The sequence below is a fragment of the Rhamphochromis sp. 'chilingali' genome (assembly GCF_963969265.1).
Source record: "Rhamphochromis sp. 'chilingali' genome assembly, chromosome: 5".
Classification (NCBI taxonomy): domain Eukaryota; kingdom Metazoa; phylum Chordata; class Actinopteri; order Cichliformes; family Cichlidae; genus Rhamphochromis; species Rhamphochromis sp. 'chilingali'.
In genome coordinates this window covers 42,664,304-42,677,134 of record NC_137932.1, presented here as the reverse complement: position 1 = coordinate 42,677,134, position 12,831 = coordinate 42,664,304, and the positions used below count along the sequence as shown (strand labels likewise).

The 12,831-nt window shown below is 42.2% G+C and overlaps 1 protein-coding gene and 1 long non-coding RNA gene across 2 annotated transcripts; both read right to left on the bottom strand.

The window, feature by feature from the left end:
- Window positions 1–389: 389 nt before the first annotated feature.
- On the bottom strand, window positions 390–2,772 carry LOC308397477 (uncharacterized protein). Its single transcript, XM_080883402.1, has 3 exons — window positions 2,066–2,772; window positions 1,685–1,967; window positions 390–1,552 (listed from the first exon to the last, which is right to left on the bottom strand). Exons 1-3 carry the CDS (start codon window positions 2,326–2,328, stop codon window positions 899–901), a joined length of 1,200 nt encoding a protein of 399 aa, XP_080739528.1. The 5' UTR covers window positions 2,329–2,772; the 3' UTR covers window positions 390–898.
- A 957-nt stretch (window positions 2,773–3,729) lies between these two features.
- LOC308397122 lies at window positions 3,730–11,415 on the bottom strand. The gene is made up of 3 exons (XR_013971691.1): window positions 11,282–11,415; window positions 7,563–7,827; window positions 3,730–4,543 (listed from the first exon to the last, which is right to left on the bottom strand). It is a non-coding gene; the product is annotated as an uncharacterized lncRNA (long non-coding RNA).
- Window positions 11,416–12,831: the final 1,416 nt, after the last annotated feature.

Sequence of the window (12,831 nt, the reverse complement as noted above, 5' to 3'; positions counted from 1 at the left end):
CCCTCAGCATCAGAAAGGTCAGCTATTGACCCTATGAACTCTAAGCTATAGGTGGCATTTCCTGGCAGGAAAAATGTTGAACCTCCCATGTGTTTCCCTGTCGTGGACATGAATGCACCACAGGCCTCCTCTCATAGTTCCCAGACCTATAACACTGACTTGCAGGAGTTTGAGATCAGTGGTCACCCCACAGCACCACTACCAGGCTACCCCTATTACAGTTTTTTACAGTCGCTAACAAGCGCCTACCCATACTTCAGATACTTTTTCTAAACTCTTAACACAGACCCACACCTACAAAACACAATTGGCCAAATGGATAATATCCTTCCCAAAAATACATTTTGTTAAATATATACTAACTCCTCATTTCAAAATTAGAACACATCTTTCTCTGCACACACTAACTGTACAAAAACACTATAAATCTGACTCAAAATGAAATTAGTCTGTCAAAGAATAACACTTGTTTTCACTTCACAAGGTACATGCAGTCAATCAAAGTACACCAGGTTTCAAAATACTGGCTATTATTGACATTACAAAAACTGCATAGACTTTTATGTTTCAGTTTTACAGGTATTTGCATGCGAAACATGCAATCCACCATATTGACACCAGAAATGTCTTGGTTGGTAACTGTATGTCCACATGTACAGTAATGTTCACATTCAAAAGCATTCCAGTAAAAAGCAAACAAGTTTTTGTTCCTTTACTGTTTACCACAGGAGGTACAGTAGAAACACGGTATGATAGGACAGAGAAAGTTTTACAGTATTGCTTACAGTGAACAAAATATCCATGAAACACACAAGAGCATTCTGAACAAAAAAACAACAGCAAAAAGCCAAGATAAAAAGGGGGGGAGGGGGGCTAAAAAAAGGCAAAAAAGTTGCATCTAATCTCTGCGATCTTCAGGGTTAGGCCACATGTTTTCATCAACATCACATCTGATGTCAGCCAAGTCGATGCACCTGGGATAAAACCGCCTGGTATGTCGGATCCACCCTTGGCAATCGTCAACTGTGATGTCCCTGGAGCCAGCATCCATGGCTTCAAGGAGGGACATCTGGTCATGTGGCTGATGGTCATAAACCTTCCACCGCCATGCAGAAAAGAACTCCTCTATGGGGTTGAGGAAAGGTGAATAGGGTGGAAGGAAGAGACTCACCAGTCTTGGGTGGACTTCAAACCATGTTGTTATTGCTTGCGAGTGATGGAAAGCCACATTGTCCCAGGTAATTACAAAGGTCCTCATGTTTTCACCCTCCTGACCCTGCTCTGGAACCAGGCGCTGGTGGAGATCATTGAGAAAGGCAAGCAAGCGCTCTGTATTATAGGGTCCAACCTGACATTTGTGAAGGAGTAATCCTGCATTTGCAATTGCTGCACACATGGTAATGTTTGCCCCTCTCTGTCCTGGCACATCAACTGTGGCCCTTTTTCCAATTACATTCTGTCCACGTCGACGCCTTTTGGCCAGATTGAATCCTGCCTCATCGATGTATATGAATTCATGAGGGGCCTGGTTGGCCTCCAATTCCATAACTCTCTGAAACAAAGTTTATGTAAGTCATGTTAGTACTGTATACCATACTGTACTGTAACCTAGTATTGTGTAGGTTACCTACTTGCAAAGTGCAAAGCTTATAGAACTGGACATTGGATTGAATATACACTGTACCTGGACATATTGTCGTCGTAGCTCCTTGACCCTCTCACTGTTCCTCTCAAAGGGAACAGTGTAGAGCTGCTTCATCCGCACTCTATGTTTGGACAATGTCCGCGAAATGGTTGTGAGGCTGATTCTATCGATATTGTCGAATATCTCATGGTCCGCCACAATTCTGGTTTGTATTTCACGCAGTTTTATTGCATTATTTGCAGTAACCATTTCCACAATGGCAAGCTCCTGATCATTACTGAGGAGCTTTCCTCTTCCCCCAGAGGGTGGAAGACGTTGCATTCTTTAGAAAGACAGACAATTCAACATATGCATTACTGTATGACCATATTGACATGTCAAGTGAGAATAGGAACAATCCATGTAAAATGCAATACTTACCTGTTGGTTTGTTGAAAGGTGCGTATAATGGAGGCAACCGTTGACCGCCTCAAATTGGGCTGCACTCTTTCACCAGCCTCTCTTAGTGAAAGACCATGGTTGATTACATGGTCAATGATAGTGGCACGGATTTCATCACTGACTACTGTTCTTGCAGCCCTTGGAATGCCACCACCACGCATTCTTACACCTATACCTTGCCCTCTCCTTGGGCCTGCTCTTCTCTCTGGGCCCCTTGCTCTTACTCCTCCTCGACCAGACATTACAGTGTTTGTCTTTTTTTTGTTTCCAAAAACATCACTCCTCAAGGTCTTGCCTTATGAACCCCACTGAGTCTAAGCCAGAATGGAAGAAGGTGTGGTTGGCCCAATTTACCCAACATAAATCAGCTGTGTCTCAATTATTCAATTGTTTGTTTGTTTACAGCTGAGATATATTTTTGATATTGATATTGTTTTTGTACTGATATCATTGCAGAGGCAGAGGTTTTTATACTGTATCTACGGTTTGGAATATTGTTTTTGCTATTGTGGGATGTTGTGTGTTAACATTCGTAGATACTACAAGAACAGTCCATAGTTTTGTTGGGAGGTATAACTTGTCTGTTAAGAAAATGTAAGCATTGTGGAAATGTGTTCACTGACTGCATATTGGGTGAACACGACATGAAATGTGTGAATGGTATGGCCACAACAGACCGATCCTGTGCTAATTGTGTTTAGAGTTTTGCAAATGTGACAACTGTTTGGACAAACGCTTGTTAGCGACTGTAAAAAACTGTAACAGGAACCCCTCCCTCCACTCTTCTAGGGAGGACTTGTTTTCCATCTCTGGCTGCTTTCTGACTCACTGCTGACATCATCACTCAGCTTCAGCACAAAGCAATAGCTTCTATTGTTTTCCAGGGAAGCCCTCCACCCCTAACGCAGACACACACACACACACGCTCGTCAGCATCGTCACTGCTGCCCAAGACTTTCCGTCCATATAAGGACAAAATAGCTTTTGATGCTGCTGATTAGTTTACAGGCAAGCATCTTCACACACAGCCTTTCACAGCTCAATCTTGCAGGAACCAACTCAGGATGCCTCCTTTGACTCATTGCCCAGTCTGCCACGGCTGCATCTGCTGCTTGGTCCCAGTGTGTTCCTTCAGGCCTCAGCATCCTACTGTAGAAGCTGGTATACAGCACATGTGCCAGTCAACACCATTTGGCACTGCTCGCTGAACTACTCAGGCTGACCTCTCCTCTCTACGAGCTGAGCTAAAACTCCCTGCCACAGGCCCAAACTGGGGTAAAGTCCCTCTGTGAAGAACTTCATGTTGTTAAAATGCAGACCTAGAGTGAACAGCAGGTTTTTATTGTGTTTAAACATTATTTTTAACACAAATCTGAGCTTTGATTTACATACAGTTTATAAAATCACACAGCAATAGTAGCAAGCTTATTCATTTCAAGATTTGGTTTATCCTTTAATAGCATCATTGGGAAGTGCTAAAGGTGGCATGAACAAAAAAATATGAACACCAGGAGTGTGAGGAGGATGTTTGGTTATAATAAATGCAACAACACTTCATCACCAGGGTAAAAGTTCACTGTCTGCATTTTGAAAGAGTTCCTGTAAATGCAAAAGTGTGAGTGTTGAGAATGGGACTGTCAGGGTACAGGAAGTGGTTCAGAGGTGCAAAAGAGGACGACCCCGAAGAAAATAATGTACGGTGCTTGGTTTGTTTAGCAAGTTGCTGAAAGCTGTGATCATATCTGTATATTGGAAGAAATACATTTTAGATATGAGTAGCAAGGCTTTATTAAAGAAAAATATAGTTTGACCTTAGAAAAACGTTAAAGTTTGAGGATTAAAAATAGGAAATGATGATGAAATTAAAACAGCAGGTTCTCCTGGTTGCATCTAAAGATAAATGTTAAAAATATAAAATAGGAAAGAAATAACAGTTCCAGATAAAATAAGACTCATGAAGCACAGAGAAAGTCTAGTGTGCACTGGAAGGACTTCTATGGGGGGGTTGTTTTGTTTTTTTGGTTCTAGAATGAGATCACCGCTAAAAATGTAGTCTGATATCATCCAAGATGAACTACATGATGTCACACACACACACACACACACACACACACACACACACACACACACACACACACACACACACACACACACACAAGGTCGGTGTCTCTGTCAGCTGATGTGTTTTCGGGAAGTGTTAGGGTCTATGGGAAATGCAGACCTGGAGAGAAAAATGGAGAGAGGGAGGGAGAGACTGATCTCATGTGACCGGTGAGTCAGCTGCTGGTGATGACATCATCTCCTCCCCTCACACTGCCACAGGATTGGATGAGTCAAACAGTGAGCCGGGCTCAGCTGACCAATCAGAGGAGGCCGTTGTGGATGGAGTGAGAAGGCGGGTGATCAAAGCACAGAGAGAGAGATGAGGCTCACATGATGTCAGTATGAGCTCGCTCTCTGTTAGAAAACACAAAAATGGATTACTCATCAATATTTACGCATTTGAGCCTCACAAAAGAACAGTTACCCTCTGAGTTTGCTCCTTTATTTCTGATGTCTTCACTGTGATCAGTGTAAGGATTCTTTCACATTTACAGGCATGAAATTGACTGTTTTGCTAAAACTGTGTAATCTGCACTAAAATAACAAGATATAAGACATATATGAGAAAAAAGAAAGGAACCGCTGCAGTCATATGTAAAGGCATACTCCTGCTGCTAACATATTAATCAAGAGGGCAAGCACTTGCACTTGCACTTGCACAATTGTGAGCAAGTGACTTGTGGCGGATGTTGTTGTGATTTGGCACTATATGAATAAAACTGATTAAAACTTCAGCTATGTGCTAACAATGTTCCCAGGAGTGAACGTTAAACCAAACTCACCAATTTACCAACAATTCATTAAGTGCAGTTAGCAAAGACTAAACCAGTATGGCTTGTTTGAAAAGGATAAATGAACCATGCTAGGACAACAAAGTTTGCAAAGCTGCATCTGAACAAACCACGAGACTTCTGAAACAATGTCCCCTGCACAGTTAATCAAATTGAAAATGTCTGATCATGGTGCACATGCCATGTTTGACAAAAATCAACCACAGCATAGTGACATAAGCACTTTGTACCAGCTGTCAAGCATGGTGGCAGAAGTTTGAGACTCAGGCCACTGGAGGCTTGCAGTCGTTGAGTAAACTCGTTCCATTATAGCACTTTTCTTCTCTGAGCACTCAAAATGCTTTACTTGAGCTACACCCACTGAGTCACTCCAAATGAAATAATTTTGATGTAAATCAATCAAGTTCAGCTGCACCTGTATGACAGTGTAAAATACTGCTGTTACGTGAGCAGAGGATTTGCAAACTGTCCTCTGAGGAGCAGTTTTGGGAAACTGTTACATGATGTGGGAAAGCTGAAGCTCCTGAGTTCATGAAAGCTTCAACTGAAAATAAACAGATTTGAATGTTTACAGGAAAATACAAAAAGTATATAAGCTGAATGCTGAGTAGTGTCAGATCTCAGCTGGTTCTCAAGGAGAGAAAATACAGAAAGCTGCTGGTGTCCTGTGACTGTGAGCTCAATGTGTATTGATCTCTGTTAGCATCCATTAACAGCAACATCCCTCAGTGTGTGCAGCACGATCCTGATGTGGGTGTTTTTAACAAACAAACACAATCACTATAATATTGAACTGTCATAAAAATCTAGACAGAGCCTATGTGTATGTCTTTAGACTGCAGGAGGAAGCCAGAGTACTCAGAGAGGACTCATGCATCCAAATGTGGATTCAGACTCTGGACCTTCTTGCTGTGAGATGACATTGACACTGCACCACTATTATTAATTTTATACACTGCAGACATATGGATACATAAAAGATCACTCACACATGTTAGTACATTAATTTATGGAGTTATTATGACTTGATCAAGTTCACAACATGTCTAAAACAGATTAAAACCATCCATAAGCAAGCCAAGGAACAGTCCATGCATGCTCTCAAACCATCCCAACGCAGCATAGAGGAAACTAAAACAAGCCCTAAAAAAACAGAAATAATATAGTTGAAAACTAGTCCAAAACCTAATGATGGATCCAAGCATCATAGCGTTTACCTAGCATTGCATAAAAAGACAAAGAGATCATTGGCAATGACCAAGTGGGAAATTCTTGAGCTAGAAAAGCGAAGCCAACACGCCAATGCCAGCAAATGCAGTTCCTCTAATGGTCACTTGAGGCTTGCCCCACTTCCTGGAAAAAAACCAATCACACTGCTTGGTACAATCAAAGATTTTGTTTTCTATTCTTCCCCTGTGGTAGCAGCTGTACTGGGGTTGATGCCGTTTTGTGATGACTCACCTGTTCAAACTGTTTTAAGCTTTTAGGCTTGCACTGGGGGCACTGGTTTCTTTGACTGTCCGCAAGGCTATCCTGTTAAATTAGCACTTAACCATCACATCTAAATGTGGTCAATTGGGACTCCAGTAAAATACAAACCAAACATGGCGGTGATCAGAAAAACGGTACCTAGGGTTCAAAATGCACTCAAAACCAATTATTGATGCCAATTTTGTATGTACAGTCTGTGGTGGTGGTTGTGTTATTGTGTAAGCATCCTTCCTGTTTTGGTTCAATACGACATTGTTGCTAACTTGAACCACTGTGATCATTGACATGTTTCTGATTGTCTAAACAAAATCTGGAGCTGTGAAGATTTTCAATGGTGCTGGAGTGCAGTAGCCTGTAGCAGCATACAAGAGTCTGCTGAGAAAATCCCAAACTGTACGATTAACATCAGTTTAGAATATTTTCTGTCTGAGCCGAAGGAGAAAGTTGAACTGCTGTCTGCCACACACACACATAAACACACACAGACACACACACAGACAAACATACACGTTCTCCTGCTTTTCTGCGGTAAACTGAAGTCGAGACGTCTCAGCACACAGGACTGAGGAGGTGGAGGAAACTGTTCTGACCCACCGACAGTCTGAACCAGAGGGACCTGGACATGAAACGAGACGGTTCAGACTGTTAGTGTTTCACTCAGGTCAACAACTCTTAGTGATTTTCTGATGGAAACATGCTTCAGATGTTCCAGCTCTCCAACTCATTGGTTTGGCAGTACTGCACACTAAAATTGGAGATCTTTAGGTTACTCCTACAATGTAACAATGTGTTAAAACTGCAGCTGCTATAGGAGTGAAGCATGTTTTAAGTGGTCTGCAAACAGTTTCTGTTGTGAGAAAAAACTCTAGAGAACAGTTCGTCCTGGAGCCCAGGCAGGCCGAAGAAGGGAGATCTGCTCACCTTTGGTCGGGTGCAGTGTTTGATGCGTGTTGACCAGAGGCTGAGACCCTGGTGGACCCCCAGCTACTGAGACTAGTGATTGTGGCATGGTATGTCCCCTCTCTGCTGGGGAAGGAGGCTGAGCTAGTGCGTGAGGTTGACAAGTACCAGCTAGATATAGTCGGGCTCACCTGAAGACACAGCTTGGGTTCTGGAACCAGTCTGTTGGAGAGGGGCTGGACCCTGTCTCAGTCTGTAGAGATCTCAGTATCCCCTCGATCGCAGATACAAGAGGCGGAAATGAGCTTTCTCCAAAAGGTGGCTGGCCTCTTCCTTAGAGATAGGATGAGGAGTTTGGCCGACCAGGAGGGGCTCAGAGCAGAGACGCTCTTCCTCCACATTGAAAGGAGCCAGTTGACAGGGATGCTTTGTGGGCACCTCCTGGGTGAGGTGGTCCTGGGATTTAATAAAAACATTGACGATCTGAGAAAGGTTCAAATCCTAGAAAAAGAACTTTCTTAATTTTTAATGTAAAATCCGCTGATATGTATCACCTAGTGTGGGAAACAGCAGACAAATGGATTATTTTCAGTACAAATAATATACCAATTAATCACCTTCCAGATTTTGCCATGAAAACTGTTTTCTGTTTTATCAACATCCTACAAAAACACTGTGTTCACATCATGGTTTTACTTTGTGATATTTGTGAGTGAAACATCATATAGTGTTGAAATTCATGACTTAAGCTCAAAAACACATGATCAATACCACTGATCAAAATCTAATCAGCAGCAGTGCTGGTACAAGCTGCTACCACTTAACGGGAAACCCTAAAAACCAAGTCAAGTCAGGCCGAGTGAATCAGGGAAGTACTGGTGAAAAAGGGCTTTTAGTCATCAGCCCAGCAACACCTCTGCAAACCCCGGGGCTTCTAATTTCCATGAGTAATTTAAATTCAAACTTTTGGCCTATTCCTCGTCTCACTCTGTTTATTTGACCATCCTAGGACAGAGATGTCATCGTCACCATTGAACCTGGATCTTTTGAAGGGCTCTTTCTAAAAAGGGGAGTTTTTCATTCCCACGGTTGCCAAGTACTTGCTCAGAGGGGACTGATGTTAAAAGGGAAACTTATTTGTGATTCTCTCTCAAATATTATCTTTGCCTTACAAAATAAAGAGCTTTGAGGCAACTAGTTTGTGGAAATAAGAACTAAAGTGAAGAGGACCAACCAGCGTTATGAAAGGACAGACGTCATTTTATGCTTTGCAGACTTTTTTTCAAAGTGGGTGCTGGTGTTTGTGATGTTTTCTCAGTTTGTGGTTTTAAGAGATTCAGTTTTGTGTTATTTATGATGGAGAGGCCCTACTGCCTGTTCCCAGGCCCCACCCCTTTCTCTCCTCAGGCTCTCTCACCCTCACTGTGGCTCCCTCTATCCAGAGTTTCCCACTCTCTGCATTTGTTCTCACAGCCCTCCTCTCTCCTTCTGTCATGTGATACTGCACACCCTACAGACTCCCACACACACACAGACACACGCACACAGCCTGTGTTACGTTTCCTCTGTAGCTTTATGTATGTTTGTGTGAACATCAGTCTTAGTTTCTGGGAAACTGGCAGCAGTACAAACATTTGCAGTATTATTTGAGGTACTGCAGCAGTAATAGTGCAAAGTAGCTGCAGGTATTCTGCAAGTTCAGAATTTTCAGGCGCAAACATCAAATGCACTGTTGTTACTAGGCAGATATCTCAGTCATGAAGCCAATACTTTGTTATGTGCATGTGTTGGTCATCAGTCTTCTTTCTTCTACCTGCTCACACAAACCACCATACCTCTGCAACATTTAAATGAACCGTCAGTACACATTTTTCTCATATTCATGTTGAACACATTTGTGGTTATATACTCCAGCATCAAATGTATTTATGAGACAACTTTTAAAACTCTTTAAAATACTTTTATGGTGTGATGTCCGCCTAAAGGGACAGATGGGGGTGGGAGAGGAGCTGCAGGAGGTGTTAGTTTTCCCACATTTCCTCCTGCTGGATGAGATGTGAGTTTTCAAGAAATAAAACCTGTAGGACGAGACGAGATCAGGGAGAACCAGAGAGACTTGCTGGATCGAGAGGACACACAGAGATGGAGCAACAGGACACACAATGGGGCAGAAAGTGAGAGAGCCTGAGGGGATGAGTTTCAACCTGCTGCTGTTGCACAACAGAGAGGGAAACTCTGAGCTAGAGGACATACAAAACCTGTGGTGCTGTTGTGTTTATACATGAAAGTCGGCAAGATCATTTTAAGGGTATGTTGTCTCCTAAATTCTAGATATCGTATGTTTCTAAGCCTAAAGTAGTTCCTCTCTTTTACTCTTTTTCTCACAGTTTTGTTCACCAATGATTCAATCTGATGATGTCAAAAGGTGTCGTTGTTTGCAGCTCCTTCTTGTTACTTCTGCTACACAGAGTCCCTGGAAATGTTGCCGCTAAAGCGAGTACAAACCTGCAATGTTATAGATTGGTGCGCTTCAGTGTGTGTGTGTGTGTGTGTGTGTGTCAGCTTCTAATGATTCAGTTTGCTTCTCAGGCTGTAAAATCGTAGTTTACACACTTCACCATCTTCAAGCGTAACGAGTTTTTCACATGAACAAACCTGCTGATACAAACTTGAGTAATTTCTAAACAGATAAAGTTGCACGTGTCAGCAGTTTCTGTAGGACAGGTGAGTCATCGCACGATGTGAAAGTTGAAGAGTCTGAGCGGATGATTTTCAGTTTCCTGTAGGTAATCCTGCATTACTTCTTCTGTAGCCAACATGCAAATCACAGCGTGCTTTTGAAGACTCCAGGAAGTTGTCTGTCGGACTCAGAATGAGCGGGTGGAGGAGGTGTATGCTTTACATACAGGTACAATTCAGAAGCCACATCAGCTGGTTAGGAGACGGAAAGACGTGATGTGAGCATGCTCAGAGGCTTCTGTTCTGTTTCCATCTGGCCTGTAAAATAACTGCTTTCCTTTTACATATATTCTACTGTACAATTACTCTGCTTGTGATTAATAGTCAACTTGGATTAAAGGAAAATGATCTGTTCCTGTATCGATGGCTTATAAGATGATCAGCAGTAAAATGTATTTTGAAGATTTGGAGGTAATTAGTGGCATTAAGAAATCCAGAATTCTCCAGAAGGATCCACTTTAAACTTTGTCTTTACAAACTAAGAGATGAGGCTTCAAGGGAATCTTGTTTCACCATCAGCCTGATTCACCACAGCCTGACCTCCATGTCTTTTCCACACACAAACACTCGCACACTGGGAGCACTGGGAACCTCTCAGTCTGTCTAAGTTCCCAGGACGCAGTGTGTGTGGCATGCTGAGGGCCTGGGAAACAGACTCACCAACACAGTTCACAGGGATCAGAAAGGTTCAGCTCAAGAAGCGACTGGTTCAGCGCTGACGTTGCAGTGATGCAGTCATTGTGCTGATAATTACCCAGAGAACACGATTAAACAGACATTTGGGTTTTGTTTTCGCGAGCAGCTAATGTGTGTCTCACCTCTTAATGATTAAATCTCAAATGTAGGTGGTGATTATGCACATTTCGAGCTTAATATTTTGTACTGGGTGTAGATTTGCAAGACTAATACTGTAAAGAGCACCCTTTGCTCACACTCAGTTTACCCCATAGATGGTGTGAAAGACAGAGGCTGTGGTGAGGTCACCTGCTGGTCGCTGATGTTTTGAGCTTTTTCGCCTCTGTCGCTTTGGTGTTTTAAAAGAGGATATGATGAGTGAGCGTCAGCTGCAAAACTGCATGCTCATTGGCTAATGATTATCTAGAATGTGTATTTTCTGTATAATAAAGCATTCTGGCTCTTAGAATGAGCAAAATTCACAAACTGGACTTACTGTTTTGTTCTGAGCTGAAATGAGTGACCAAAGTGATCCATTAGTTGCTATTAAAAAGAAAGCGGAGTTATGGTACTTCCATGCTGGCTTCACTTTTCAGGTGGGTGTAGCTTCTGTTTGAAACAAGTTGTCTCAATTTCCTGCTTGTTGGTGCTTAAAGCCAACATTTTTTTGTAGGGCTGGAGCTTCTTTGGAATTTCAAAGTAACCTCTCAGCGTGGATGCCAGTAAAATCTGCAGCAACAAAGATTACAGCATTCCCTCTCTGTTTCCCAAAGACTACTGGGCTGTCTGATAAGTGAGACTGACTAATCTCATTATTTAAATATGCGAAAACAAAATCACACCAGTCAACTCGTGTAAAAGAAAACACTCTAAAAATGAGCTCAATGGAAAAGATTAAACATTGTTCAAATGTTGTGAATTAAACAAAATATTTAAAACCATTAACTAAGAGCTTAAATGATTAGTTTTTAGTTGCTGGGCCCTGTGCACAGCATTGCACCCCTGATCACTTTTCACAGCATGTCTAGTAGCAGTCTCCTTTCCTTTCTTTTGTCCTCCCTTCACCTCAAGCTAATATTTGTTTTTTATTTAATCATATAATCAGTCATTTAATCATTTCTAAGTTCATATTTAAGGCTTTTATTATTAATGTTTGCAGAGGACACTGCGAGTTTTAGTGAGATCACAACGGAGGTACGCACGGGAGAGGAGAGGAGTAAAAATCAGTGGAGGTAAAACACGATGTGTGTGCGAATGAGAGGGAGGCAGATGGAACAGATGCAAGAAGCAGGTGCAGTGAAAGCACTTGAGGTTAAATACCATCCAAAGCAATGGACAGTGCACAAGAAGTGAAGAAGAAAGCGTTGGCAGGGCCGAGTGTGTGTAAATGGTAATGGTGATGGCAGCAAGATGAAATGGGAATTTTTGAATTCCCAGTCAGAATGTTAAAGTGAAACAGCTACTCGAGTTGGATTTCACAGATCGGAGCAGCCCCACCAACCCCAGGTTAACAATCCAAGATGGCAAGATGCATCAGTAAGTGTATCTGGAGACGTTTTAGACCGTACTCTGTATTTGGGGTCATGCTACTGTGTTATTTTCCCAATGTTTTTTTCTTTTGTCCTTAAATTGAGGAATGCCGGCATCGTGGTGTTGCTATTGTACACCGGATAATGGTAGCACCCTATCCAGTAGACTCTTTCTAGGAAGTCTGTATAAAAAGGAAGACTGAATGTCATATTTTGTAATGAGCAAGGCTGAAATTCGCATGGACCCGATGTTTGGTAAATACCAGTAATTTTTGGATAAAGAGCATGTCAAAATGTTCTGTGGGACATGCAGGCACACTTTGCTCTGCCCTCCTCCCTGCTGTGTTTAGTTGTTGTGTGGTCATGGGATCAGCGGCAGTGAGTAAGCATCATGTACAGGTACGTAAGGGCTGCAAATGAAAAGACTACAAACAATGATGCATATTCGGGAGGAAATTGTCTATTGTGGCAACACAAAATACCATATGAGGGAATACCAAAAAGAAAACAAACAAAC